Source organism: Oryzias latipes, chromosome 21 (assembly GCF_002234675.1).
Source record: "Oryzias latipes chromosome 21, ASM223467v1".
NCBI classification, from domain to species: domain Eukaryota; kingdom Metazoa; phylum Chordata; class Actinopteri; order Beloniformes; family Adrianichthyidae; genus Oryzias; species Oryzias latipes.
In genome coordinates, this window is record NC_019879.2 from 8,812,967 (window position 1) to 8,838,280 (window position 25,314).

A 25,314-nucleotide genomic window follows, 5' to 3' on the forward strand; every position below is an offset into this window, starting at 1 on the left:
TTTTATTAATGTTATTAATGTTTCTAACAATTTGCATTCATACATTTTTTATTCCTTTAACCCTTGTGCTATACTAATGGGGTCAAGATGACCATTGACGTGTTCTCCCTACCATGACAAAGGTGGATAAACGTGGAAAGATTTCATGTAATCCATGGACACCAGTGAAGATCACAAATCATTGAAGAAAAAAGGTTCAGAGCACTGTTTAGTGGGTCTAGATGACCCAACTCCCAACGTTACAGTGGCTCGGATAGCACAAGGGTTCAGAAACAAACAGCTTTTACTCAGTCATTATGTTTGTCAGAATAACCATTTTTGCGTTGATACCTTTTCTGAACATGTTGTTGCTAATCCCACTTTAAACAAACCGAAGTATTTCAATTTTTTTATTTTATTTATTTGAAATGGTTTATTTCAAGCAATCAAAGCAAGAATAATGCACAGAACATTACAATCAGTCATACAAAGATGTTTCAACTTAGGTTAATTAGACTTAAAATCGAAGATTGCTTGAAAGGGAGTGGAAGGAAGAGAATTTATATAATCCCACCCCTGTTCTACCCTAACCATTTTATTACAGGATTTATCATTATCTGGTTCATAACTTTGTATCAGATATCTATGCTTTACCAACACAGTTTCAGGTCATTTAGAATCCTTAAGTATCAATAAATCACATGACAACGATGAATTACTTAATAAGTATGTAAAACAGACATAACTCTATTATGTATATTAACATAGCACATACAGATAAGTTATCTAAAATATATTCAGAACATTTTAATTAGAAAAAATCATGACTATGATTTAAAATAACACTATATCAAAAAAATAGACATTAAAAAATAATTAAAAAGAGTTTTCCATGGAGCCGGAAGGAAGCCATTTTCTGTGAACGACGTCACATTTGTTCGGTCAAGTCTTTTTTTAAAAAGAATGTATTTATTTATTTATTTATTTATTTACTTATTTATTTATGTATTTATTTATTTATTTATGTATTTTATTGACAAAATCTCAAATTACACTACATTTTTTCCATTTGGAACATTCAAACCCCAAAACATAAAGCAACATAGGATTTTACAAATGAAAAACTAGAACAAAGTCTAAGCAGCACTTGATAACAATATAACAATATAATAAAATAGGGATAAGTTATAAAAATAAATATAAATAGACATATAAAACCAAACTAAAAGAAGCAATAAACAAAAATTATTAAAACAAAAAAAAAACAACAACAAAGGCATTAATCCAGATAAACCGATAAGCAGTTGAAGAGTTTTATAGCGTTCTTATTATTCATGCTTTTAAGGGATTTATAAAAAAGCAGGAGATCGTTTTGTAAATGCAAAAAAAAATTTTGCTTCTCTTTCATAAAACAACATTTATAAACACAAATGTTACCTAAAATAACAAAATTATTAAAAACAGACTGAATATCTTTTCTTTTTTAGATGTACCCAAATTGAATGTTAAAGTTTGAAAATGTAGGGACTGAGTTTTTTGTTGAAAGCCAATTATATAAATAATTCCAGAAAATGTTACCAAATTGCAAATCATAAAACAGGTGCTTTTGAGTTTCAATATCTTTTGTACATATGGGGCATAAATTATCTTGTATAATAAATCTGATACGTGAAAATTATTTTCTTGGATATATGCCATTAATTGTTTTTAAAATGGACCTCTTTCATTTTTGGAGGTAGAGGAAACGAAAGAAAACATGATCTGAGAGATGCGTCTGTTTTTGAAAAAGTTTTGGACAGACTTTTCCTTCTCGTTCGGTCCAGTTCTCTTTTACTGTCGATGGGTAAAATAGTTCGAGTCACACTCCAGACCAGGTGGTGGCAGTAATGCGCGATGACGGTGTTTGCCAACCACCAAACAACGAGACAAGACGAAGACGAAGAAGAAGAGTGGAGGACAGCAAAATGTGTTCTTTTTGTGCTTTCGAGGTGCAGGAGTAGAGATTCGCATGCAGGCGGGTGCTGTTGTACGTTTGTTTTAGCGTGCACATATCAAAAGAGGCTCTGACGCCGGGTAAGACGTGGCTTATTGTAACTATCGGAAAGATTTGCAGCAATAACGTGACTAGCAAAAACAGCTAGCGTTAGCCATTGAGAATAATCACTTTCAGTTTTCTTCCCACTTAAAAAAACAAAACAAAAGAAACCAACAAATAATATTGTTGCTTAAAGAAATCGGAAATATGGATATTTCTGGAGCTATGCACAATTATTTGACCAATTCTGCTAAAATTTACGTAAATCAAGCGATTAGTTCAGATTTTATTGAGGAATTTAGTGTTTGCTAATTTTGTGTTGTGTGTTTCTGACCGATCACATATAAGAGTAACACTCCGGCTAGTTAGCATGATTTGATTGCTCCATTATGGTTTTTATAAATTTATTAAAAATAATACAACACATGGTTTTGAATCAACTAGGAGGCCGTTAATAGCAGTTTAATAAAATAAGAAAAAAAAATCTTTTTTTTTTAAATAATTCATCAGCTGACCAAAACTAACCAATCTTAGTTTAATTTTTAGCCATGTTGGTTGTCAAAATGCTTGATATTCAACTTCTCAGTTTTCTTATTTTATTTCATAAGCGCCACCAACAGTTATCCTAAATGTTTTTGACATGGAGAGCTCCAGAATCTGCATGTTTGGATCACATCTTCGTTAAGTTTAAAGTACCTGTCTTTAAACCGACTGCGTTTGTTATTGTTATTGATTTTCAGCCACACAGTCTTAGAATTTGTCTCACAGAAAGCCTTCACAAAGCCGTCTTCTCTTTTCTTCTAGTGCTCTTGTGGTGCTTTCCCCCCATACCCCTGAACCATGATGCAGAGGAGAAGAGCCCTCACTATTCCATTTGTAGTTGACAAAGATAACTTGGTATATTTACAATTTTGTTGTTGAGTTTTCCATTGTTTGCATTGTGTGAATGCCCCCCCCCCCCCCCCCCCCCCACAAATACTAGTATTTATACACTTTTTCCTCCTCAAAATCTCTGATATTTGTTATAATGGTGCAGTGGATGGCACTCACAGCGAGGAAACCCTGGTTCAAATCACTGCTGGCACCTTTCTGTGTGCATGCGTGGGTTTTCTCTGGGTTCTCCGGTTTCCTTCCACTCTCCAAAAAAAAAAAATGCTTTATAGATTAATTGCTGACACTAAATTGTCCCTAGGTGTGCGTAAGAGTGTGCGTGATTGTGTGGCCCTGCAGACCTTTTCAGGTTGTACCCCGGTATTTTTCCAACAGGAGCTCTGATCAGCTCCAGCAGCTCTTAAAGGGATATAGCTGGTTTTAAAGATGGATGGGTAATTTTTCGGGTTATTTCTTCTGTAGAAAGTCAGATGATGGGGCATTAACAGCATTTATGAAAACCCCTTATCAGCAAATCAGATTATCTGATATTTTTTGTTGTTTTGTCCACAGCCTACAAATGAAATTTCCCTTTACAATTAAACTAAACAGAGCAGCTATATAGTTCTTTTGTGAAATGGAGAACAAGAAATGATGAAGCTTTTCTAAATTATAACCTTAGCAGTTCATGTGTTGATAATTTCTTCATCATCTGGTGGTTGATGAAGCTTTCAGCTGCTCCCTTAGACTTTTTACGTTGCTTGAAAACAAACTTTTTTTTTTGGACATCAGAATCTTTGCATTCTCCATTTGTTGCAGCTGCATGTTTGAAAATGTGTCATAAAACCTTAGTTCTAACCATTGACTGGATATGGAAACTGGACTGAGTGGCGAAACCCCACTCCGACATTTCAAACAGGAAGTACCCCCTGGTTTCAAGAAGCTGAAATCCCATGGACTTCTACTGAGAAATAAACAGATGTTACTGAGTCATTATATCTGTCAGGATAACCATTCTTACTGTGCTACCTTTTTTAACATATTCTTGTTAATCCTAATTTTTTCACTATATTCTTCATTTATCGCAAGTTGTTCTTCTTGTTTTATTTTTAATTTTTATTTGCTGTAAAATTTTCCCTGTATCTCGAAAAAATGGCGATTGAATTGACTGCATTTCTGTGGAAGTGGAAGCAGGTCATTTTCTGTGGGTGATGTCACACTTGTTTGTTAGTATTCATTTACAGTCAATGGTTCTTACCTGTAACGCGCTTGACTAACCACTCTGTGAATTCTAGATGGAAGACCCCCTCAAAATCCCAATGACGCGTCTTCCATCAGAGTGTGGAAAGTTAGCACAGGTACAGCAGGTCTGTGTTTCCTGTCTAACCTAAATAGAAAGCTCTGTTTTGAAGCTTTATTTTGGTCTTTCTTTCTTAAAAGGTTTCCTGGACCGCGTTTGCCGGTTGCCAAATAAGATCTCATCATTCCCAGCAGAAAAACGGATCCACGGTGTTTCATAACAGTCGTGCGACAATGATCATGGCCAGGTAGGAAGGAAAAGCGTGAGTCGTGGGTTTGTTCCATAGGTGAAACCCACACCTATCGCACAGAGGTTTTAAGGCTGCAAAACCCCTCACTGTACACTTTTCTAAGACAGACATGAACATTTTCACACTTTTCTTTCTTGTTTAAACTCTCAAAGTTCAAACCTTCTTAAAAAAAGAATCCAGTTTTTTGATCATGATAGAATATTTATGTAGATTTGGTGAGCCAAACGCACTCTGTGTAAGAGGTACAGCATGGAAGAGAATGATTGACAAGGTCCACGGCCAATTAAGATGCAGAACACTGTGTTGTTAAAAAAAGCAAAATTGCACTGAAAGAAATGAGCAAAAGAGCAAAGGGTGAACTGTGTTATAGTGAGGGAACATTGTATGTATTAGCAAGAAGACAAATGTTTACATTCAAATCAAAGTTTGTGAACTAATTAGCTTTTATTATAGAATGTATATATTATAGAAACTCCTTCCCCTCTCTAAACGAAGGAAAAATCAGCTCCACTGCAACAAGACAATAAAGATTTGTGTCTGCATTATCAGACTATCAAAAACTTTCCTAGAATAGTTGCTGTTTTTATCCTGGATGTGAAGTTTGGCCGAATTTCCTGCACAGACGCTGGATCCTGCAGTTTTCCAGACAGTTCCCTGCTTTCCTGTCTCTTCCACCGAACCTGACGGTGTCGCTCTGTCTGGATGTTGCTCTATAAACATGAACTGGTGTGGAGGGATCCTTCGCCATCTGTCATCAAATTTGTCTCCGATCTCCCTTCCCTTCACTTCCTCTCAATTTCTTTCTACAATCATTTTCTTTTACTGTCAACTCTTTTGCATTTTTGTCTTGAAAGTGTAGCAGAACCTCTCAAACGCATACGTTTTTCTGTGATATGAATAGGATGGAACAGAAAAAATCTTGATTAATCCCACAAAGAGGAAATGGCCTGTGTTAACCATAGCTCCATTAAAAGCAGCAGATAGATGATAAATTACACTAAATATACACTTAAAGATAGATTTGAAAGTTGTTTCTTTAAATTTTTTGTGGATAAAAGAAGCAACTTACCGTACTCTAAAAAAGGGACACTATAATTCTTGTAAAATGATGATTATAATGTTTATTTCATGTCAATAATTTGATGTAGTTCTCTCCTAAGCTGTAATATTTTCTCATTAAGAAATTATGGGATGTATTAGCCGCCTGAAAAGTTTTTTCCAAAACTTCCCGATGACTCTTCACTCCTGATTCCATTCTTTCACAGTCTAAGCCTTTGCTTTGCCTTAATATAAGGTACTCGCTTAAAACCCCCCCCAGATAAACAGCACATTTACTGACAAGTTAATGATTTCAGGTAATAATGTTCTTCTCCAACACATTTTTTTTTCATGCTTTATGTGAGGGAATTCATGCCTTCCAAAGCTTATCATGAAAGGACACAAGTCTTATCTGCAGGGCTCAGCTTGCCCCTGTTGATCAGCCTGTAAACAAGAAGTCTTATCTGCAGTGAGAAATAAGCTTCAAACGGGACTTTTCTGATGGGTCTTGACGTTTCAGTCAGAAGATTGTGAGCAAATACATTTTTTTTTTTTTTTGTGATTGTGTCCTGCAGGAGGAAGCCACTGTTGATCCTGACAGATGTCTTAAAGACAGACATGGGTAAAGCGCACATGGAAAGGATCAAGAAGAGTCTGAGGAAACAACTGTCTGGTCCTCAGAAGGCCAGCAGGCCAAACAGAGAGCAGCCAGCGACCTGCAGAGAGAAGTCCAGTCAGAGGGAAACCAGGAATAACGGGAGTTCAAGTCTTAAAAGCAACCAGAAGACGACGCCATCCTCATCTCAAAGGTGACAAAACTATCATTATTTCAACTGATTTATTCTTTTTTAAATAATCCTAATTGAATGAGAAGCCAACCAGAAACACTCTGCTTTAAAATAACACATTTATTTTGCATTCATGTCATCAGTCTTCTTCTTTTTCTTTCTTCAGGTCAAATTCCAGAAGAAAACTTCCAAATGTTGAGGACAATGAAGACCCCCACGACATTAAAGAGTTGATCATTGGGAAGGACGGCTCTTTTTCTGAGGTCGTAGGTGGGTGATCTTTCTGTTTGATTCAACATTCCGATCTGAAACGAGTCTAACGGGCGACGTCAGTTGCAGACGGTCGCTGCTATGCTTGTGTTGTTGAAAAGACCTTGGTTGGTGTTTGTGTGGTGCAGACTATGGACTGTCTTTGAGTTGGAAACCCAACAAGGAGGCAGGAGATTGTGATGAGCTGTCCTCGGCTCACATCAAGGTCAGACGGACGAACCCAGAAAAAGATTCACCACAGAGACTGGTAGGTGCTGCTCTTGCACATGACCACATCTCACACAAACACACACTCACGCACACACAGACTCCCATTTTTGTTCCTCTGCATTTCACTTTTCTATAAAAGTCACAAAGCTTTTCTTTTTTGACTCCATTTGTTTGGATCTTTCCAGTCCCACTCTGGTCATCTTTAGACCAATGGCCTTTTGATTTTAAATACTGTATTTTCACTATGGAAGCGATTCTGTAGCATAATTAAAAATAAAAGCCAAGGTCACTTCTGCTCTTTAACCCCTCAGTCATGGTGCAACAAAAAGAAACATCCATGCTTAGCCCTATTTTGGCTGCGTCCCACAATCCCTTGCTGCTATTAGACCCAACGTGCACGTGACCGCCACTACAATATGACGCAGCTTTCAAGTTAAAAAGCAATCGTTAAAAGCAGTGTGAAAAAATCCACCATTACCAATGGTTTTGGAAAAGCTGGTCTGCTGACGGAGAGAACAGTGCAAGCTCAGGAGTGAATTTGCCTTAGTGACACTGACAACTACAACGAAGGAGAGACGGAGAGTGTGTGGCGAAGAATATCTGACGCTATTCCAATCCGACACCGAGGAGGAAGACTTCCATAGTTTCAGTGCACAAGAGGAAGATGAAGAAAGCTCTCAGTGACTTTTACCGGTATATTTTTTTAACCAGCCCTGTTACTATCCTATTGCTGCTGTGTTACTGCTGTGTCACAGGCACTGTTTGGAAAGAAAAGCTCAGATCAAAGCTCAGAAACTCTTACTGTGTACCGTCGTTCTTTGTAAATATCATGTGTTGAACCTTTCCTGCAATTACTTTTTTTCTTTCTTTCCTCTCTGCCAAAGGCGGATATTCCTTCAGTTGTTCACTTCCCCGTTTAGACCCTCAGAGCCTCCAGAGTGGGTCTATAAAGAATCATTCATTTTTATTCTGGGGGAAAGCTTCTTTTATTACACATCTCTTTCACTCTGTATAACAAACATAAACACACACCCCCAACACACTTTCACTGCTCTTGCTCTCACTTGCTGCACGCGCTCCCTCCTCCTTCTTACACACCTGCACGCGGTTTCAGCACATCACATCCTCAATCTACAACACAGTGTGGCGACCTGGGGTTAACACCGCCTTCAGCCCCTAAGACTCATGGGAAGTGGGGAATCGTGGGTGTAAAGTTCCTCACCATGACTGAGGTGGCTGTGAGCAGAAGTGACATCCATGCTGTTTGGCTGGTTGTGAGTGTGTTCTAATAAACAAACTATAATACTGGGAAGGAGAAAATGTAATTAGCATTTATTTATCCCTCTCTAAGACTGGTGTAAACGTGCTGATCGTACGCTGCAACATGTTCAAACAATATGTTTAAACATGGGCGCATGCAGCCAATTTACAGGTGCAGCTTGTGTGTGTATAAAACCGGTAATAAAAATGTAAATGGTGCAGCTTGTTATCAGGTGTGCTCTATAGCCCGGAATTTATATTATTTATCTGTTGCACCTTAAAAGTCGAGCAAGACCTATGTTGACGTCTGATTTTGTAGCTTCCACTTTGACAGTTCTGGTTTAAGGAAATGTCTAGATCACTTTTTTATGGTTCCTAAAATGAAATCTAGTGTTCAAAGAAAACTCAAAAGGAGCTGCAGATATTTTACAGAGGATGAAGATAAACGTGAGCCTCAAATGTTGAGGGAAACTGGAGACTTCAGAAAAGAAGAAATTGGACAGCTATCTCGGCTTCCTGGGCGGGAACACTGGTGCAGAGCAACCCCAGATTTTCTGTCTATATGTCCTCCATCATCAGAAAAATGCCACGAGAACATGTTAGAAACACTGTTTTCATTTATAAAATGTAAAGTACTTCATCATAATTTTGACGTAAATAAAATGTTCTCATTGCTCTACTATTCAGTCACAGAAGAAAAACTCTAAATGAGCCAATTTATAATCCACAGAGTCTTTATTATTTTAAATTGTGTAACTGTTTGGAAACTTGAGTCCTTCCTGCCAAAACCAGCCCAAAGGGCGGCTTTCTTCTCACTAAAATCTATGTTTGTGTCTTGATAGAAGCGTAAAAGTCTGGAGACCAAAGCTCAGTGTAATGGAGTACGCAACTCCAAGCGCCACCGCCTGCTCAGCCCCACTGAGGAGAACCGGGGGGAGGGCGAGTCGTCCCCCGTGTCTGTCGGCCAGGACAAAATCGAGGAGGATTCAGATTTGGACAGCTGCATCATGAAGTTCACGGTCGGAGGCGACGGACAGAGGCAAACTCTGGTTCCATTTATGGAAGCCAGTTTGAGAGACAAAGACACGGCAGGCAGCCATGGAAGAAGATCTTCAGGGAGGCTGGACGGGTCTCAGACCAGCCCCTTCGAGCCCAGTAAGCACCACCAAGTCTGTCCGATCAAAGCAAAAAAAACAGGAAAAACTCGATGAATGGATGGAGTTACACTCAATAGAAAGACAAAAGACTTCAACTTTTCTTATATTTCCCAATATAGAACATTTATTTAAAAAAAACATTTGATCTCCGAAAGAAAAACATCTAACTGGCCAAAAAATTAATTGAAGTCAGAGCAACTTCTCCTGAACGCAGTCTAAACACAGAGATGGACTACTTTTACAAGTGAACACAGTCTAGTCTTTGAACAAATCATATCCTAAATAGACACAATTGTTTTTAACCGTTGTGTTGCAGTATACACTGGTGCGCCGTAAAGACTGATTTCCACTGGTCCGTCTGCGTTGCGTCTGTGTGGCGTTGACACAAAAAATTAGAACGCTGATTAATCAATTGGAATGTTTACATCACCGCTGTCATGTCTGCCTCTGACATCCGTCTCTCCCCAACGCAACCTTTACGCAGGAGTTCCACTTCTAGGCTGCGGATGTGTCAGTGTTGCGGCAAAAAGCCGGAGAACCGGAAACGGGTCCGGGTACTTTCAAAATAAAGCTTAACTTTATGTTTAATAACGCACGTGAACGCCGCAGATAACTCCATTGTCCATGATTGCCACGGAGGACAACAGTTCAATGTTGGAAGCACAAAACCCTAACATCGTTTATGATACCGAACATGCATTTTACAAAGCCTCAGTGAGAAAGAAGAGGGCATGGGGGCCGATGGCTTACGTTTGGGATGAGTGAAGACGGCAGGATGAACTACTTGACTCCTTGGCAGGACAAACCACTCCTCCGGGAGCTAGGAAGTCAGACCGGAGACGCAGCGGAGATGATGTAAACTGACGGTCGACTCGCCACGCAACTCGACAGAGATGCACCGCAAACTGATCAGTGTAAATCCGGGGTTAGAGATTGTCTGGTGTGCCGTAAAATAGGATTCAGTTTCACTTAATTGGTGTAAAAAACATTTACAGGATAGCAGCTCTGATTTCATCCAAACCATAATATGATGCCGGTCCCCTTTGTGTGAAATTCATCAAATGTGCTGTGATTACATAATTGCTCAAAGTTTATAGTTACTTTTCCACAAATGTGAAGAATATTATGGTTTTATTTAGCCTCCTGTGAGGTTACATCAAATTGCATTTTAATGAACTGGAGCAACTTTAACTGCTTTGAGATTTTACAGCATGCTCCTACAGCCTTTATCTTTGAAAACTACTACAACTTTTAAGAAAAACAGTCACATCTTCAAGCTTTTTGTGATACAACGATTACAGAAAATGGACTCGAGATCCTGGAGATACATCATTAAACTGCAGGTTTATTTATTTATTTTTGGTTGCTGATGTAGAAAAAGTTTACCTTGAATCAAAAAAAGGTTTAAAAAAATAGCTGTTGTATCAGACTATTACTGTTGCTAATATGCTGTTAATGCACTTAAAAATTGACTAAGAATCTAAACCAGAGACTTTTTTTCTGCAGCATTAAATCCAAACTGCTTTAAAGAACCGAAACGTCTTGTTTTTGGATCAGAACCAAAAGGGCTTTAGACTCAAAAACGGATCACTCGGACAACCAAAATAATAGTGAGCTGGAGCTGTGTTTATTTTTTCCTGCAACACTTTGCCCAAATTATCAGATTTTTTTTTAAAGATTGCATAATTAACTTTATTAATGTATAATTTTATAATTTAAGTCAATATAGTTAATGTCTCTGCAGCTTAGCTTGGTGACCCGTGCTGCCTCAAAGCTAATTGTTAGAAAATATAAGACTGTCAGAATAAGTCTTTGTGTGCCTCACTTTCTGTCACTTCTAAAGCTGTTTTATCACTTTTAAATTTTTACTTCTTTTTACTATGATTTAGTGGTTTTTGTTGGCTTGTTATTTTTCAATGAAGTGCTTGGAATTACCCCAAGTAGGAATCGGACAAATGGCTTATCAAAAGCAACAGGGCGCCATGGTTTTGATGAAAAAGTCCCACGTCGTTTGTCATGTTTCTGTTTTAGTCGTGCTGTCCAGTGATGACGAGGGCGGCAATGAAAGTGCAATAGGTCATGCGGAGGTCCATGCCAGGGTTCCAGACGTCCTCCAGAAAGCTGCATGTGAGGAGCAAGAGGATCCAGACTCCCAGGTTGGTGGGAAGTTGAGGTTTTTTCTTGTTTCTATCTCCAGAACATTGTATGATTAATGTACAAATCCCTTCACGCTGTCTCCAAAGATTTGTAAAGTAAAGATATTTTGTTTTTTCAATATAATTTTTTGAAAGTGTAGTCTATGCAATGACCACCAGATGGAGCCAAAGAGGACAGGCTCAAAATATTATTGCAGAAAATCATTTGACAGCTTGTTTCACCCCTTTCCTGCGTATGTTTTGTGCTGCAGATGACTGAATCAGCTGAAACCACTCATGGCTCCTTACTGGAATCTTTTGTCTTTAATGAGGACTGCGCTGGGATGAGCGTGGCCTTCTGGAGTCTGTGCTGTGGAGCTTACAGAGGAAATGCAAACGGAGCGTTCGTGGTAAATTCTACGAGCAGTGTATTTCCCGTGCCCTCCTGATCACACTTTGAATGTGCCGCATTTCTTCTTCTTTAACAGATAACAGAAGATCAAGTCATCATTCCACTGAAAGGTAAAGCCGGAAAAAGGTTCTGCTATGATCCTGTTGTAGTTTAGGAGCTTCTGTTCTGTCCTTACCTGGCTTAGTAGTCTATTTGCGTTTGTTTATGCGCTTGGATTAGGACTTCCAGACCCTGGTGCACTTTCACCTCTAAGGGTGTGATCCATCCTGTCCCTCTGGTTTGATGACAAATGAGGTTTAAATGGAGATTTTCCCTTTTAAGCCCTCAGAACCAATGGTGACACCAGTGTACCATCTTTGTGGATCTAATTATATAATTTTTCAAACTAAATGTTACATTTATGTAGAAAACAAATGAAGGAACAAAGGAATTCAGAAAATACAAAGACAGGGGGCATCTAAAACAGCACAACAAATTATCTGGGAGCACAGACTTGAATCAGTTTAAAAAGATGGAAAGTAAAAAATTTTGATGGATGCTGAGAAAAAAGAACATTCATACAGAAAATATAACTTTTTAATCATCCATTATTAGTTCATTTTTCGTTTTAAAACATTGTTAGTTTGATTTAGAAAGAAAAAAATGGAATGTGGTTGTTTTAAACACTGCGGTTACATGGACAAAAGTAAAAAGGAATGGACGTCCGATCAGAATAAAAATGCGTCATTTAAACACATCGTTTGGAATATTCTGCCCCGATCAGACTCATTCGGATCAAAATTTCTTTCCGGACCCAGGAGAACCGTGTCTAAGAGCAGAGGAGCAGATCTGGGACGGCCTGTGAGCTAACGGAGGCGGCTTTTCAAAGCAGAAATGCCACTTTATGCAGTCCTGAGAAACCGTTTAAACGAGCATGTGAATTCATGTTTCCAATCGTGTCCAGACGAAATAAAGGCTGATGTTATTGCAACATATTTCTGTTCAGCCAAGATGCAGATTGCGGCTTTAACGGCACAGATTTTTTAACTGCATCCACGGCTAAATGTTATTAGCACGTATTAGCCTGACCCTGACCCTTCTTCCATCTCCGTTCCGCCGAGAATAAAGCACTGGCCGCACTGATTAAAACAATTATGATTAAACAGCGCTTAATAATAATCATAACAATAATAAAAACACCTTTAAAAGATCATCTCACTCTATGCGGGAGTTTTTGTTTTGTTTACAATGAACTCGCTATTTCTTCTTTTACGGCCATTTCGGGTATTTTAGAGAGTTCTGCTTATGTCCAAATGATTTATTCCGATTGAATATGTGACGTATGTAAATGTTTGTTATAATCAGATTAAGTGTTTCTGGGCCCATGTACACAGTTCTATTCTAATCCTATCTTTCATCCGATCAAAGACATTTTGTAACTGCAGCTATTTAATGTCTCGCTCAAAGGTTTTTCTATCAACTTCCTGGTTAACTTCAGCATTGAATAAAACTTAAACATCACTGTTAGTTTGGATTATCTAACTACAAATCCTGAAAATGTTTCTCCATCTTTAAAGTTTTTCGGATTACAGGTTCAGTGGCTGAATGACCAGAAGATCATAAATGCAACACCTTAATCAAAATGGAACAACTAGAAATGTCTCACAGTCCTTTCATCTAAACTGACTACAGACATGTTTCCAACAGAAAACATGTTTTGGAAAGTGACTTTTTCCATATTTAGTCAACTTTGGGTAGAAATACCCCAAAAACATTTTACAGATGTGATTTCTCTATCGCGCTAGCAGACAGTCATGACATCACATAATTGATCTCAAGATTATTGTAATATGTTTAATTTTATTATAAACATGTTTTTTGAATTCAGAAATATGTTTTTTTGTTTGAAATTAAAGACTATATTTAAACTGAAATATGTTTTCAGAACTTATTTTAGTAAACTAAACTTAAGTCTGGTTGTATTTCCATCTACAAAAACCACTTTAAACTTTCATATTTCTTTTCCTGTGTTGACAGTAGTGAAAGCGCTTCGTTTAGTTTATTCTTGAAATCCCACATTTTAATGTAGTTTAGAGGAATAATTACATTATCTAAAGTATATTTGTAATACAGTCTGCTAGATTTATAGAAATCACGAATCAGTGATCTCAGACGTCACAAATATTCGTAATCTTTTTTCGTAAACAGATTGTGAATATTCAGCACCTTTGCTTCCTCAGCGATGGATTCTGACCTCTTGTTTCCAGATGCCAGCGGGGAGCGCCACGTGGTGTTGACGTTGGAGCGCAAAGACCTGCGGAGGTACAGCGTTTGGGAACAATCTGAGCTGGAGGAGCGGGGGCTGCACTTCGTCTGCGACGGCGCCGACTTCCCTGCCGTCCTGCTGATCTGCGTGTCACAAACCGCCGCCGCTGCTATCCAGCAGAGCCTTTGCCAGCTCCACAGTGCCGAGGATGGAGACATGAATACTGGTGGGTAATGGCACTTCCATGGTACGGCATGACAACGTTTCCTGTCTTTATATTTGTCTTGTTTTTTCCAGGAAAGGCCTGTCCTTTTCTTCTCCTGAGTCTCAAAGACCCTCTGTTGGGCATGGAAGGGGCTCTGCTGCGCTCCATCTTGGACATAGACTGCATCAAGAGTCTGACTCGTCAAAGAAGAAGTAAGAAGACAGATGAAAGCACAGACTTTGAAGACACCCCGGTTCTGTCCCTGGATGAAAGCTTAGAACTGATTCAGAGAAGCGGACTGGACTTGGACTTGCTGCTCACGCAGACCGTCACAAGAATCAGCCTGGACCTGAACGATGACCAGAGCAGCTTGCATTCAGATGCAGACGAACTCCCAACGGCTCACATCTGGCTGGACACTGGCTCCCAGAAAGAGTCCGAACCAGAGACGCCACCGGAAGATGAAGAGGAGGAGGAGGAGGAGGAGGTGCAGGCAGAACCAAAGGAGGACATGAAGGAGGAGGAGGAGGAGGAGCTCCAGAGTCCCCCTGACGTAAGCTGTGTCCAGAATTTATGAAAGAAAATCAACATTAAATAAAATTCAGAGAATGTGCTGTAGTTTTATTGTAGTTCTTCGGCCTCTCAGTTTGCTGTCAAACCTCCACTCATGTCTACAGGACTGCAAGAAGGACGCCGCTCCTGCGTACACGCTTCGCCATCAAAGAACCAAGGGGTCGTATTCTGTGTCTCTGTGTAAGCCCAGCTCCAACTGGATCCCTTATAAGCATCAGGGCGTGGCCCGCAGGTCAGTTCCCCCTCTGCCCAGATGTCGGCGTTCTCTTCACCCATCCCCTTAAGGCTGAGACAATCAAACGTTTTCCTGTTGTTCTCCGCTCAGGTTAATCCAGTTTCCTCCCCCGCCGATAAAGGGCGGCATCACCGTCACCATGGAGGACCTGCAGTGTCTCGACAGCGGAAAGTACCTGAATGACGTCATCATCGACTTTTACCTCAAGTAAGAAGCAGGTCCAGTCTTCCAGCCGTAAGTCGTGGCTGCTTCTTTGTGATGGATGCTGCTTTGTGAACCAGATACCTGCTCCTGAACACGCCCAGCGCTCTGAGCGAGCGCTGCCACGTCTTCAGCAGCTTCTTCTACAAGCAGCTGACGCGCAGAGACAACGCCAGCGAGGGAACCAACAGCGACGCGTGAGTGCACAAAGTTCAGGAGGGAAACGCCCAAGAGATGATGTTTCTCTACAAAAACGGTGCTTTTTGAGTTACGGAAAACGAAAGATGGGACATTTTTTGGAAACTAAAAACAACTCTACTTTTCCGAAGCAAACTCTGACAGAGCTGTCGCACAGGACAAGCAGAGAGAATTACTGTCACAAAGGAGTTTCATTTGAAGACACATAATTTACGGTCACTAAAAGTTGCCATTCTCCTACTATTCATGGTAGACTACAAACAGACAAGTTTAGTATCTCAGCTAACCTTTTTTTTTTTGTCATAAAAAAATAACGGTGCATTTCCTTTGAACCGAAAAATGTGCCGTGAATATTAGAGATTTTTAGGGGAAATGCAGGATCAGGTAATATTTTTGTAAAGACTTGCTTACAAACTGACATAATCTTTGTTCTTAGTTATATTTAATAACTATAGTTAAGCAAATTAAATTAGAAATAGCTATATAAGTATACGCCAAAATGACTGTAATGTCTAAAACGTATTCATTTAGTTTGGAAATTATTTATTTATTATTTATTATTATTTATTTGGGTGCAACGGATCTCAAAACTCACGGATCGGATGTGCTACAGTTATAGAGTCTTGGTTCGGATCATTTTTAAACTGTTTAAAAGTCTACAAAGTACTTGAAAACATATAAACACAGACACAAATGTTTTATAACTTCAGCATATTTGCTTATTGAGTCTTATTTATAAAACAATCTTTGTACTCTAGATAGTCCTTTATGGAAAAGGTGCCCATTTAAAGAAATGGGCTTTGTTACATTGCATCTTTAAAAAAGAGAAGAATAAAAAAAGGCAAAAAAAAAAGGTTAGAGTATCAGGGGATGTTAAACTGATTCATTCTTTCATTGTGCCCCCTGCTGCTACAAAGCCCCTCCCACTGGTGCCAGCAGCAGTGATTTCTGAAGGATTTCCTAGGGACGTACAGCAACGCTTTTGTTCAGTTCTTTAAATTAAATAAAACGGAAATCGGCATCCGCATCCTCCGTGACGAGGTCGAGCATAGCTTTTGACAGAAGCCCCTCCCACACGCGGCAGGAGCTGCAGGTGAACACACTTGTGGACAGACATCAAGCAGCAACTTTGATGCGTGTTAAAACCAAGACGGTGATCGGCTGTGATCCGTTGCACCATGTGTGTTTACAGATGCATAGAAGTACCGTACTAAATATTTAATTTTGAAAAAGCATTTATCTTTTTAAAGAATTTTTGCTGACATAAAAAAATAATACTGAAATTATTCACTATTATCCTTTTTAAAAACATTTTATTTACTTCTAATTTGACTTTAAATGGGGTTTTGTTCACTGTATTTACATTTTATCCTCACTTCCGGATTTTGCACATGCCCAGTTTGCTCAGAAAACAACGGTAAACTTAAGAGAGTTCAAATGTAACTCTTGATTTTGTCGAGTTATATCATTTTAGATCGAATCCCAGATTCACCGGATAATTTATAACTGTGTTTTTAGTTCCGCCTCCTTTTTGTCCTGATACACCTATTAGTTCAGATGCAATGCAAGTAGCTGGCTAATGTGTTGTCTTCCAGCTGTCAGAGACAGCGGCGCCATCAGCGGGTGAAGACTTGGACACGCCATGTGGACATCTTTGAAAAGGATTTCCTGTTCGTACCCGTCAACCAGGAGTAAGTGAACACATCATGGGGCCTCTTCAGTGCAGTTTCAGGTTCATCCCTACTGCTGAATGACGGCGTTTCTTTACCTCGGTTTAGAGCTCATTGGTATTTAGTCATCATCTGCTTTCCTGGACTGGATGAGCCGAAAGTGGAGTCCTGGACAGCAGGGTCCCCCAGTGAGGAGACGGTTGGGAGATCTGAAGCAGACGCTGAGATGATCTGCAGCAACAGCGTGGAGGCAGAAGCTGGTGGGACATGACTCTGCTACTGTTACACATTTGAAAGGTTTCAGCTCAAAAAAAAATGATCTTTTGCTTTCATTTCTTTTAGAAAATGTTCCAAAGGATCCCAGCAAAGACTCACCAACTTCTCCAGTAGTAAGAAAAATGACATTTTTTTCTTTTTCTGCATAATTTTCCTACAGGTTTCTGTGTTAACCCTTTTTTAAAAGTATTTTATAAAATTAGTTTTACTGTTTGTAATTTATTTATTTATCTATGCTTTTAATCTGTGTCTTTGTGTTGTCTCTTTCTTCCTGTGATTTAACTCATGCAAATGCCAAATAAATGGATTGATTGATTTGTTTCCAGAGCTGCACAGAGCAGACGTGCTGCAGACAGACAGTCCAGAGGAGGTCAGCTTTCCTTCAATGCAAACACAGTAGTTTTAACGAATGATATCAAATAAATGAAAAACATTCCAAAAATATCCCTTTTTTTCCATCCATATTGCTAAAGAGAAATATTTTGGTTTTGTTCAAAACATATTGAACATTTTGAAAAAGCAACCTTAAAGAGCTGCTCCATTCAAAATGGTTTGTTAACATGTTTACATGAGAGAAAATTAAGCTCAACGTTAGCTCACGTTAGGTTGGGGGTGTGAGTGGCTGTAAGCTAGTGGGAGAGAGTGTAAACTAAGTTGACAGAAAGGTCAGGTGCCACAACTCAGTTGAATTTTAATGAACTCCTGCGGTTCTGCAGAAACTATGTCCTAGAAAACAACACAGGTTTTTTTAAATTTTGACTGAAAACGTCATAATCATAATTAAAAGACCACTGGAAACGCTCTCACAATAGATCAAAAGATGATCGGAGCGGGTCTTTAAGATAAATCGGATTTATTAGCTGAAAGGTAACCTATTCTAATGAAAATACTGCTGACTCATGTTTTTCTCCCCTAAGGCCCTGCATTCTCCTCATGGATTCTCTCAAAATTTCTCTTCACGAGAGAGTCGTCAAACTTCTCAGAGAGTGAGTTTGGATTTCTTTTAGTTCTGATTGTTTCTAATTCCTCATTCTAAGATGGAGCATTTTCATCCTACAGCTATTTGCAGTCGGAGTGGGAGGTCCGTCGCGGCTCACTGAGAGATTTTGGTCCTGACCAGATGAAAAGCTCAAACTGCAAAGTTCCTCTTCAGGATAACAGCAGCGACTGCGGCCTTTACCTGCTTCAATACGTGGAGTGTTTTCTGAAGGTACTCGCCTCCTCGTTTCTGTGGGGTGAGGCGCTGACGTGGTTTAACGGAACCATGTCATTGTGTAAAAACTGTGGAACATGTGGGTTTATCTGTAGAAAAAAAAAGCCGGGATTAAAACGATAGACTTTTCTGTGGGATCAAATCAGGGTCAGCTTAAAGTGAATGAAAAACCAGATTATAATTTTGAAAAAAATAAGAAAATAAAATTTGAAAAGTTATAAAATATATGATATAAAACTTTAGTGAAATATAAAAATTTGAAAAATAAAATGTGAATAAATAAATTAAACTTGAAGAAATATGAAATTTGAAAAGTCAATTATAAATGTTGAAAAAAAAATCAAACTAAAAGAAATATCTTTAAAATAATTGTAGATTTAAAAAAATGTTGAAATTGAAAAAAGTATTTTTTAAAATTTAGATTAAAATTATAAACTTGAAAAAAATTAAACTATAATATCTAAGATTAATAAAGATGTAGATATGAAGAAAATGTTTAAACTAAAAAAATAAAATTGTAATTAAAAAATAATCTAAAACAAATACCTTAAATTAGAAATAAATTAAGAATTTAAGAAATTGTAGATTTGAAACTTAAATAAAAAAAACTATAAACCTAAAACTTCAGTTACTAAATGAAAAATAATATTTATTCGTAATTTGCTGCTTTTGTGCCGTCTGTGTCATCTCTCCCCCAAAGTTTGGTACTGCAGAGGAGGGATGAGGCAGGCGCCGCCAACAACAGACACTTTTCTGGAGCTGAAATCACATCACCTCAGCCTCTATTACTCGATGTCAATCATGTCCTGGTAACCAAGGGGATCAAAGCCACGCCCCCACTGAACTGAAACTGGGAATACAGAACTGAAAACACAAAACAAATGCTTTTTCATTAGGTGAAAGAATAAGATTTATAGTTATTTTATTTCAAGATTCAAAATTAAAACAATTTTTAAAAATTGTCAATAATTATTTCAAGTTTTAAATAAATATTTTTTCAAATTTAGGATTTTATTTTCCGATATTTCCTTCAAGTTTACGTGTACTGTCGGGTTAAAAACTGTTTTTAAATGTTTTTATTGTTTTCAAATTTGCGATCTGGTTGGCATTCTCTTTAAGCTGATCCAGATGTGACCACACATATATTTTGAAATGCTTTAAAATAATGCACATTGTGCTTTTTTTCTTTTCCTCAGGACCCCGTCGTACACTTTGATCTCCCTCTTCAGCTACAACAGTGGTTCCCAAGGCAACAGGTTCGGAGGAAACGAGATGAAATCAGAGATTTGATACTGAACCTTTATCGACATCAGCAGCTGGATAAAGAGAAGCCCTGAGTCCGTCACTGTGCTCACACTGAGCAGAAGACATTTATTTTGAAGGTTCCTCAACACAAAGCTGCTTCCTGTGGTTCCTAAGAGAGCAGAGGAGCATCAACCAGCAGGAACTGAAGAAACGACTCAAAGACTGAATGAAGACTCTTGTATTTTTAATCCTGTTTTTATGTAAGAGTTCAGAGTCTCACTTCAAGCCAGACGGCAATAAATGTTCTGGAAAGTCTAGTTCTGTTAAGACATTTCATGCTTTTGTTCTCCGTAGCATTATCATTAGCATTAGCATTCTCAGGATCTTCCTTTAAGATGATCTTATAGTGATAGAGACCCCCCTCCCCTCCCCTCCCCTCCCCTCCTCCATTTGTTTGTAACACGCCGCTCAGATTTTGGAGACTCCAAACACGTCACAAACCCAACATGCAAATCCATGAAATGTTTTTAAACTCTGAAATCCCAAGCCTTCACAATTTCAGATTCACTGAAAATGGATTAAAAAAAAGAAATGCCCAAAATGTGGTTGGTCTACAATTGGGAAAAGATGCTAGCTGGTTTTATTTAATGCAGAAGAAAGTAAGCAATTTTTTTTTTACAAACGACTTTAGATCCATCACCAGTGTAGAGACTTCAGACCCTAACTGCTGTCATAATATGTATATTTTTTTACTGAGAGAAATTTTGTAGTTCTTTTGCTTCTAAATATGATGCTATTTGTACAAAAATATTCATATTTGCCTTTTTTTTTTAGACATTGTGTTTGTGTCAAACAGAAGCTTAGTCCAAAAATGCATCTCAACTATTAAAACTTGTAGAATGTTGTAGTTGTGGTTTTGTTTTTTAATGTCAATGAGAGACAAAGTTGGATGCATTTGTCATCTACAGAGCCCCCCCCCCCCCCCCTTTTTTTTTCTTTTTGGCTTTGTTTTTGTGATTTTCTCTACATTGGAGAGCCTTCAGATGAAATCTGCGCAGTGTTTCGTGGTCAGCTTAGGTGTATTTACTGTCTCGGTCTCATCCCCTCACTGTAGCTCAATAATCCCACTGATCTGCTTAGCAGCTCGTTGCAGCCCCCCCACGCCAGCTAAAACTCTGTCAGTGACACCAAAGGTATATGAAGAGGAACCAGAGGACACAATGTTCTCTGGTTTTTCTTTGATCCTAGTTAACATTCTAGCTTAAAAAAAAATTATAAATTGTCCAGGTTAAGGATTCAGACCTTTAAAAAAACAGTTTTTACATTCATGAACCTACACATTTCTAAAATGGATATTTTACTATATAAATTATCCATCCATGTGGGGTTGTCTTGAACTTGAGTCATGGCATTTAGACTTAAGACAATTTCAAAAATGGAACTTTTTTTATGCTACAGGGACAAATTGATTTGACCGTTTTTTTTAGTTTTCAGTATCATGTCTGTTCTCATGGATCTTATCTAGATTTGGTGACACTGCTGTTTGGAACGACTAATGTGATTAACTGGAGGATTGTTGGCCCTCCAGTGGATTCACCGCTGAAACAGTATGGAATCTGCCTAAAATTGCAGAAAGTGATAAGGATGCAGCTCAAATAAAAATAATAAATGTGCTTTAACATGAAGAATTAAAAAACATATCACACAAAATATTAATAGATGAATAGTAAAAAACCAAAGTGACCCAAATGGGAAAAAGAAGGTAAAGATTTTATTTCTGTCCGTTTTTTTCCTACTTAGTTTTTTTAAACATGCTTTATGAAAAACTTTGTTTAAATAGCCTTTTTGTTCTTCAAAAAAGAGGAATAACATATAAGAATAGCAATCATAATTTAATAACACAATAAATGTTTTATATTAAGTTAAAATTTAATTAAGAGATAACATTTTTGTGTCAATGATTGAAATAAACCTGAGTAATATGTTCAAGAAGAAATACTGTATGTTAGACGTGCGTGTTCTAAAGTGCTTTGAATAAAATAAATAAAAGGTAGGTTAAAAATAACGGTTGAAGGTAGAAATCAAAACCAACCAGATCTCTGTTTTTGTGTCAGCCAAGTAAAATAATTCTCACCCTAATCCTAGCTTCTAAAAAACTATATAGTGCAGAACTATGTAGTGCCCTGGATTTTTAACCCTTGTGCTATCCTAGGCACTTTACCATTGGGGGTTGGGTCATCTTGACCCACTAGACAGTGCTCTGAACCTTTTTTCTTCAAGGATTTGTGATCCTCACTGGTGTCCATGGATTACATGAAATCTTTCCACCTTTGTCAAGGTAGGGAGAAAACGTCAATGTAAGGGTGGGGTCATCTAAGATAGCACAAGGGTTAAAGCAATTCGAATTTTTAAATGGCGAATATGACGTCATCGATTTGACGAAGGGGAGATCTCATTGATATAAGCATTTTGGGATGACCATTTATGAATCCACTGTGCTCTGAGGATGAAAATGTTATTTTAAAAAAACATTTTATTACATTTTCTCTTCTCCTATATAGTACATGACACATAGTGCACTATATATAGTGCTGGCTCCTCTCGTGTGTGTAGTGAGTAGTAAAAGGAATAAGGACGTAGCCAAAGACATAAATATATATTTGGAAGTGCTAGGGTCTGGTGACGTCATATCCGGTCAAGATGGGCCTTACTACAAAAACGGCTCCCATCCATTCATTCATTCATTCATTCATTCATTCATTCATTCATTCATTCATTCATTCATTCATTCATTCATTCATTCATCTATTCATACATTCATCCATCCATCCATCCATTCATTCATTCATCTATTCATTAATTCATTAATTCATTCATTCATTCATTCATTCATTCATTCATCCATCCATCCATCCATCCATCCATCCATCCATCCATCCATCCATCCATCCATCCATCCACCCATTCATTCATTCATCCATCCATCCATCCATCCATCATCCATCCATCCATTCATTCATCCATTCATTCATTCATTCATTCATTCATCCATTCATCCATCCATTCATTCATTCATTCATTCATTCATTCATTCATTCATTCATTCATTCATCCATCCATCATCCATCCATCCATTCATTCATCCATTCATTCATTCATTCATTCATTCATCCATTCATCCATCCATTCATTCATTCATTCATTCATTCATTCATTCATTCATCCATTCATCCATCCATTCATTCATCCATTCATTCATTCATTCATTCATCCATCCATTCATTCATTCATTCATTCATTCATTCATTCATTCATTCATTCATTCATTCATTCATTCATCCATCCATCCATCCATCCATCCACCCATTCATTCATCCATCCATCCATCCATCATCCATCCATCCATTCATTCATCTATTCATTCATTCATTCATTCATTCATTCATCCATTCATTCATCCATCCATCCATCCATCCATCCATCCATCCATCCATCCATCCATCCATCCATCCATCCATCCATCCATCCATCCATCCATCCATCCACCCATTCATTCATTCATTCATTCATTCATTCATTCATTCATTCATTCATTCATCCATCCATCCATCCATCCATCCATTCATTCATTCATTCATTCATTCATTCATTCATTCATTCATTCATTCATCCATCCATTCATCCATCTTTTCTGCTCATTTGGGACCGGGTTGTGGGGCAGCAGTCTAAGCAAAGATCCCCAGACTTCCCTTGCCCGCCCCAGCCACTTCCTTCAGATCTTTTGGGGGGACCCCCAGGCGTTCCCAGGCCAGCTGACAGACACAGTCTGTCCAGCGTGTCCTGGGTCTTCCTCGGGGCCTCCGCCCAGTGGGACATGCCCGGAACACCTCCCCAGGGAGGCGTCAAGGAGGCATCCGGACTAGTTGCCCGAGTCACCTAAAGATCGGCCAGTAAATTAGGAGCTTTGCATTCTGGTTCAGCTCTCTGTTTACCACAACGGACCGATACAGCGACCGCATAACTACAGATGCTGCACCAATCCAATCTTCCCTCACTCGTGAACAAGATCCCAAGATATTTATACTTTGTTCCTGGATCTGAGGTTTGACTATTAAGACCGACTCTCCTCCTCAGTACCCTGGCATAGACTTTCTCAGGGAGGCTGAGGAGTGTTTCTCCTGTAGTTGGTAGTTGGCTCCAATTCCCTAAACAATAAATCTTGTGGCATCTAGCTAACTGTTTTCACTTCTTCTGTTTTTGCTTCAGCACAAGGGCAGAAGAGTTTTAATGAAGGCGGTGATGTAAAGGTAAATGAAGTGTAAAGGTAAATGCCATTTTTAAACAAGATTGTCAACATCAGCTGTAGTTACACTCCTGGCCAGTAGGTGGCATGTGTTACCACCTCAGGTGGAAGTTGAAAATAAAAAAAATGACGTCACCAAGCAAAACAGAAAAAAAGGAGAAGAAAATAGTTCAAATTAAACACCTTTTTGTCTTTTTTAAGGGCTATAGCATTTCATTTTCCCCAACTTAAGCTTACTTTATTAAGTAAGAAAGTAAGAAAATATACTATAACAACCCAGCTGATACATCACTTACATGACCTGGAGTAGTGTCAGAGAGGGTGTGACAGAGAAATAAGCAGATTAAACATTCTCCTTTCTGCCATCAAAGCCCATTTATTAAAGTGTATTTACTAACAGCGTACAACATGAGCTTCCCTCAACAGCTTTCTCGCTCGTGCTACAGGATTTCACCCTACCGAGGAGTCTTAGTGGCCATAGGTGGGGCTAAACCCCAGGTCGCCACAACACCATAAACCATGTATGAATGATGTAGGAAGTATTCTTACTGAATACTTTTTCAGACTAAACTTTGAGCATTTTAAGTTTACAAAAGAGTAAACTTCAAGTATACAGCCTCACTTTTAATATAGATTATGTATATGTGTACTCAAATATACTACTTTTTGCTAAGGGCCTAGTTACAAACAACTAAAAGTTGGCACATTTTGAGACTTTGGGGATTAATCACTTTAATTTTAACCATAGATTACAGCTATTTAAAGATTAAATGAGGCAGATCTGCCTTATACAAGCAGGATAAAACTTGCAGGAAGAGTTTGGGGCTGAAGGTTGACTTTTAAGCCCATGACTCTCACTTAGACACAGTAGCGGTGAGAGGATTTCCATTGTTTTTACTCATCCAGAGCAGATTGCTGAAGGTGGGACGTCTTTCATTGTCAGATCATGCATATGCTTATTGTTCTGGAGCATTTGAGTGAATGCACTGTGGAATTTCAGAGTTTTAATTCCCTGACTATATGTGGTGCCTGTAAAGGGATAATGCTTCCTTTGAGGCAAAACAAACTCCTGGTCATCATGTGTTTATGCCCCTTGCCTTTGTCCCCGACCTTTCTTTTATTCCTCCTCGCTGCCTGCCCTCCCCTTGCATTGTTGCTCCACTAACTTCTTGACAGGCTCTTCCAAAAGGCTTAAAGCAAACAGGATTAGAGAGCATAAAAAAACGCCCCCACTCTTCAGAAACCA

The 25,314-nt window shown here is 38.5% G+C and overlaps 1 protein-coding gene across 2 annotated transcripts; it reads left to right on the plus strand.

Annotated features, from left to right (window-relative positions):
* Positions 1-1,893: 1,893 nt before the first annotated feature.
* LOC101170552 lies at positions 1,894-20,672 on the plus strand. Of its 2 annotated transcripts, none has more exons than XM_011489325.3 (23): positions 1,894-2,052; positions 2,819-2,911; positions 4,180-4,251; positions 4,325-4,431; positions 6,048-6,281; positions 6,427-6,530; positions 6,659-6,777; positions 8,843-9,155; positions 11,189-11,313; positions 11,565-11,702; positions 11,781-11,814; positions 13,951-14,175; positions 14,247-14,707; positions 14,832-14,959; positions 15,053-15,169; positions 15,244-15,360; positions 16,957-17,052; positions 17,140-17,291; positions 17,374-17,420; positions 17,634-17,677; positions 18,225-18,293; positions 18,367-18,517; positions 19,717-20,672. In XM_011489325.3, the coding sequence occupies exons 2-23, from the start codon at positions 2,855-2,857 to the stop codon at positions 19,855-19,857; spliced, it is 3,051 nt and encodes a 1,016-aa protein (XP_011487627.1). In that variant the 5' UTR covers positions 1,894-2,052; positions 2,819-2,854; the 3' UTR covers positions 19,858-20,672. The 2 variants fall into 2 exon arrangements, with proteins under 2 accessions (XP_011487627.1, XP_011487628.1); XM_011489326.3 differs by having other exon boundaries at positions 1,895-2,052; positions 4,180-4,242.
* The last annotated feature ends 4,642 nt before the right edge of the window (positions 20,673-25,314 follow it).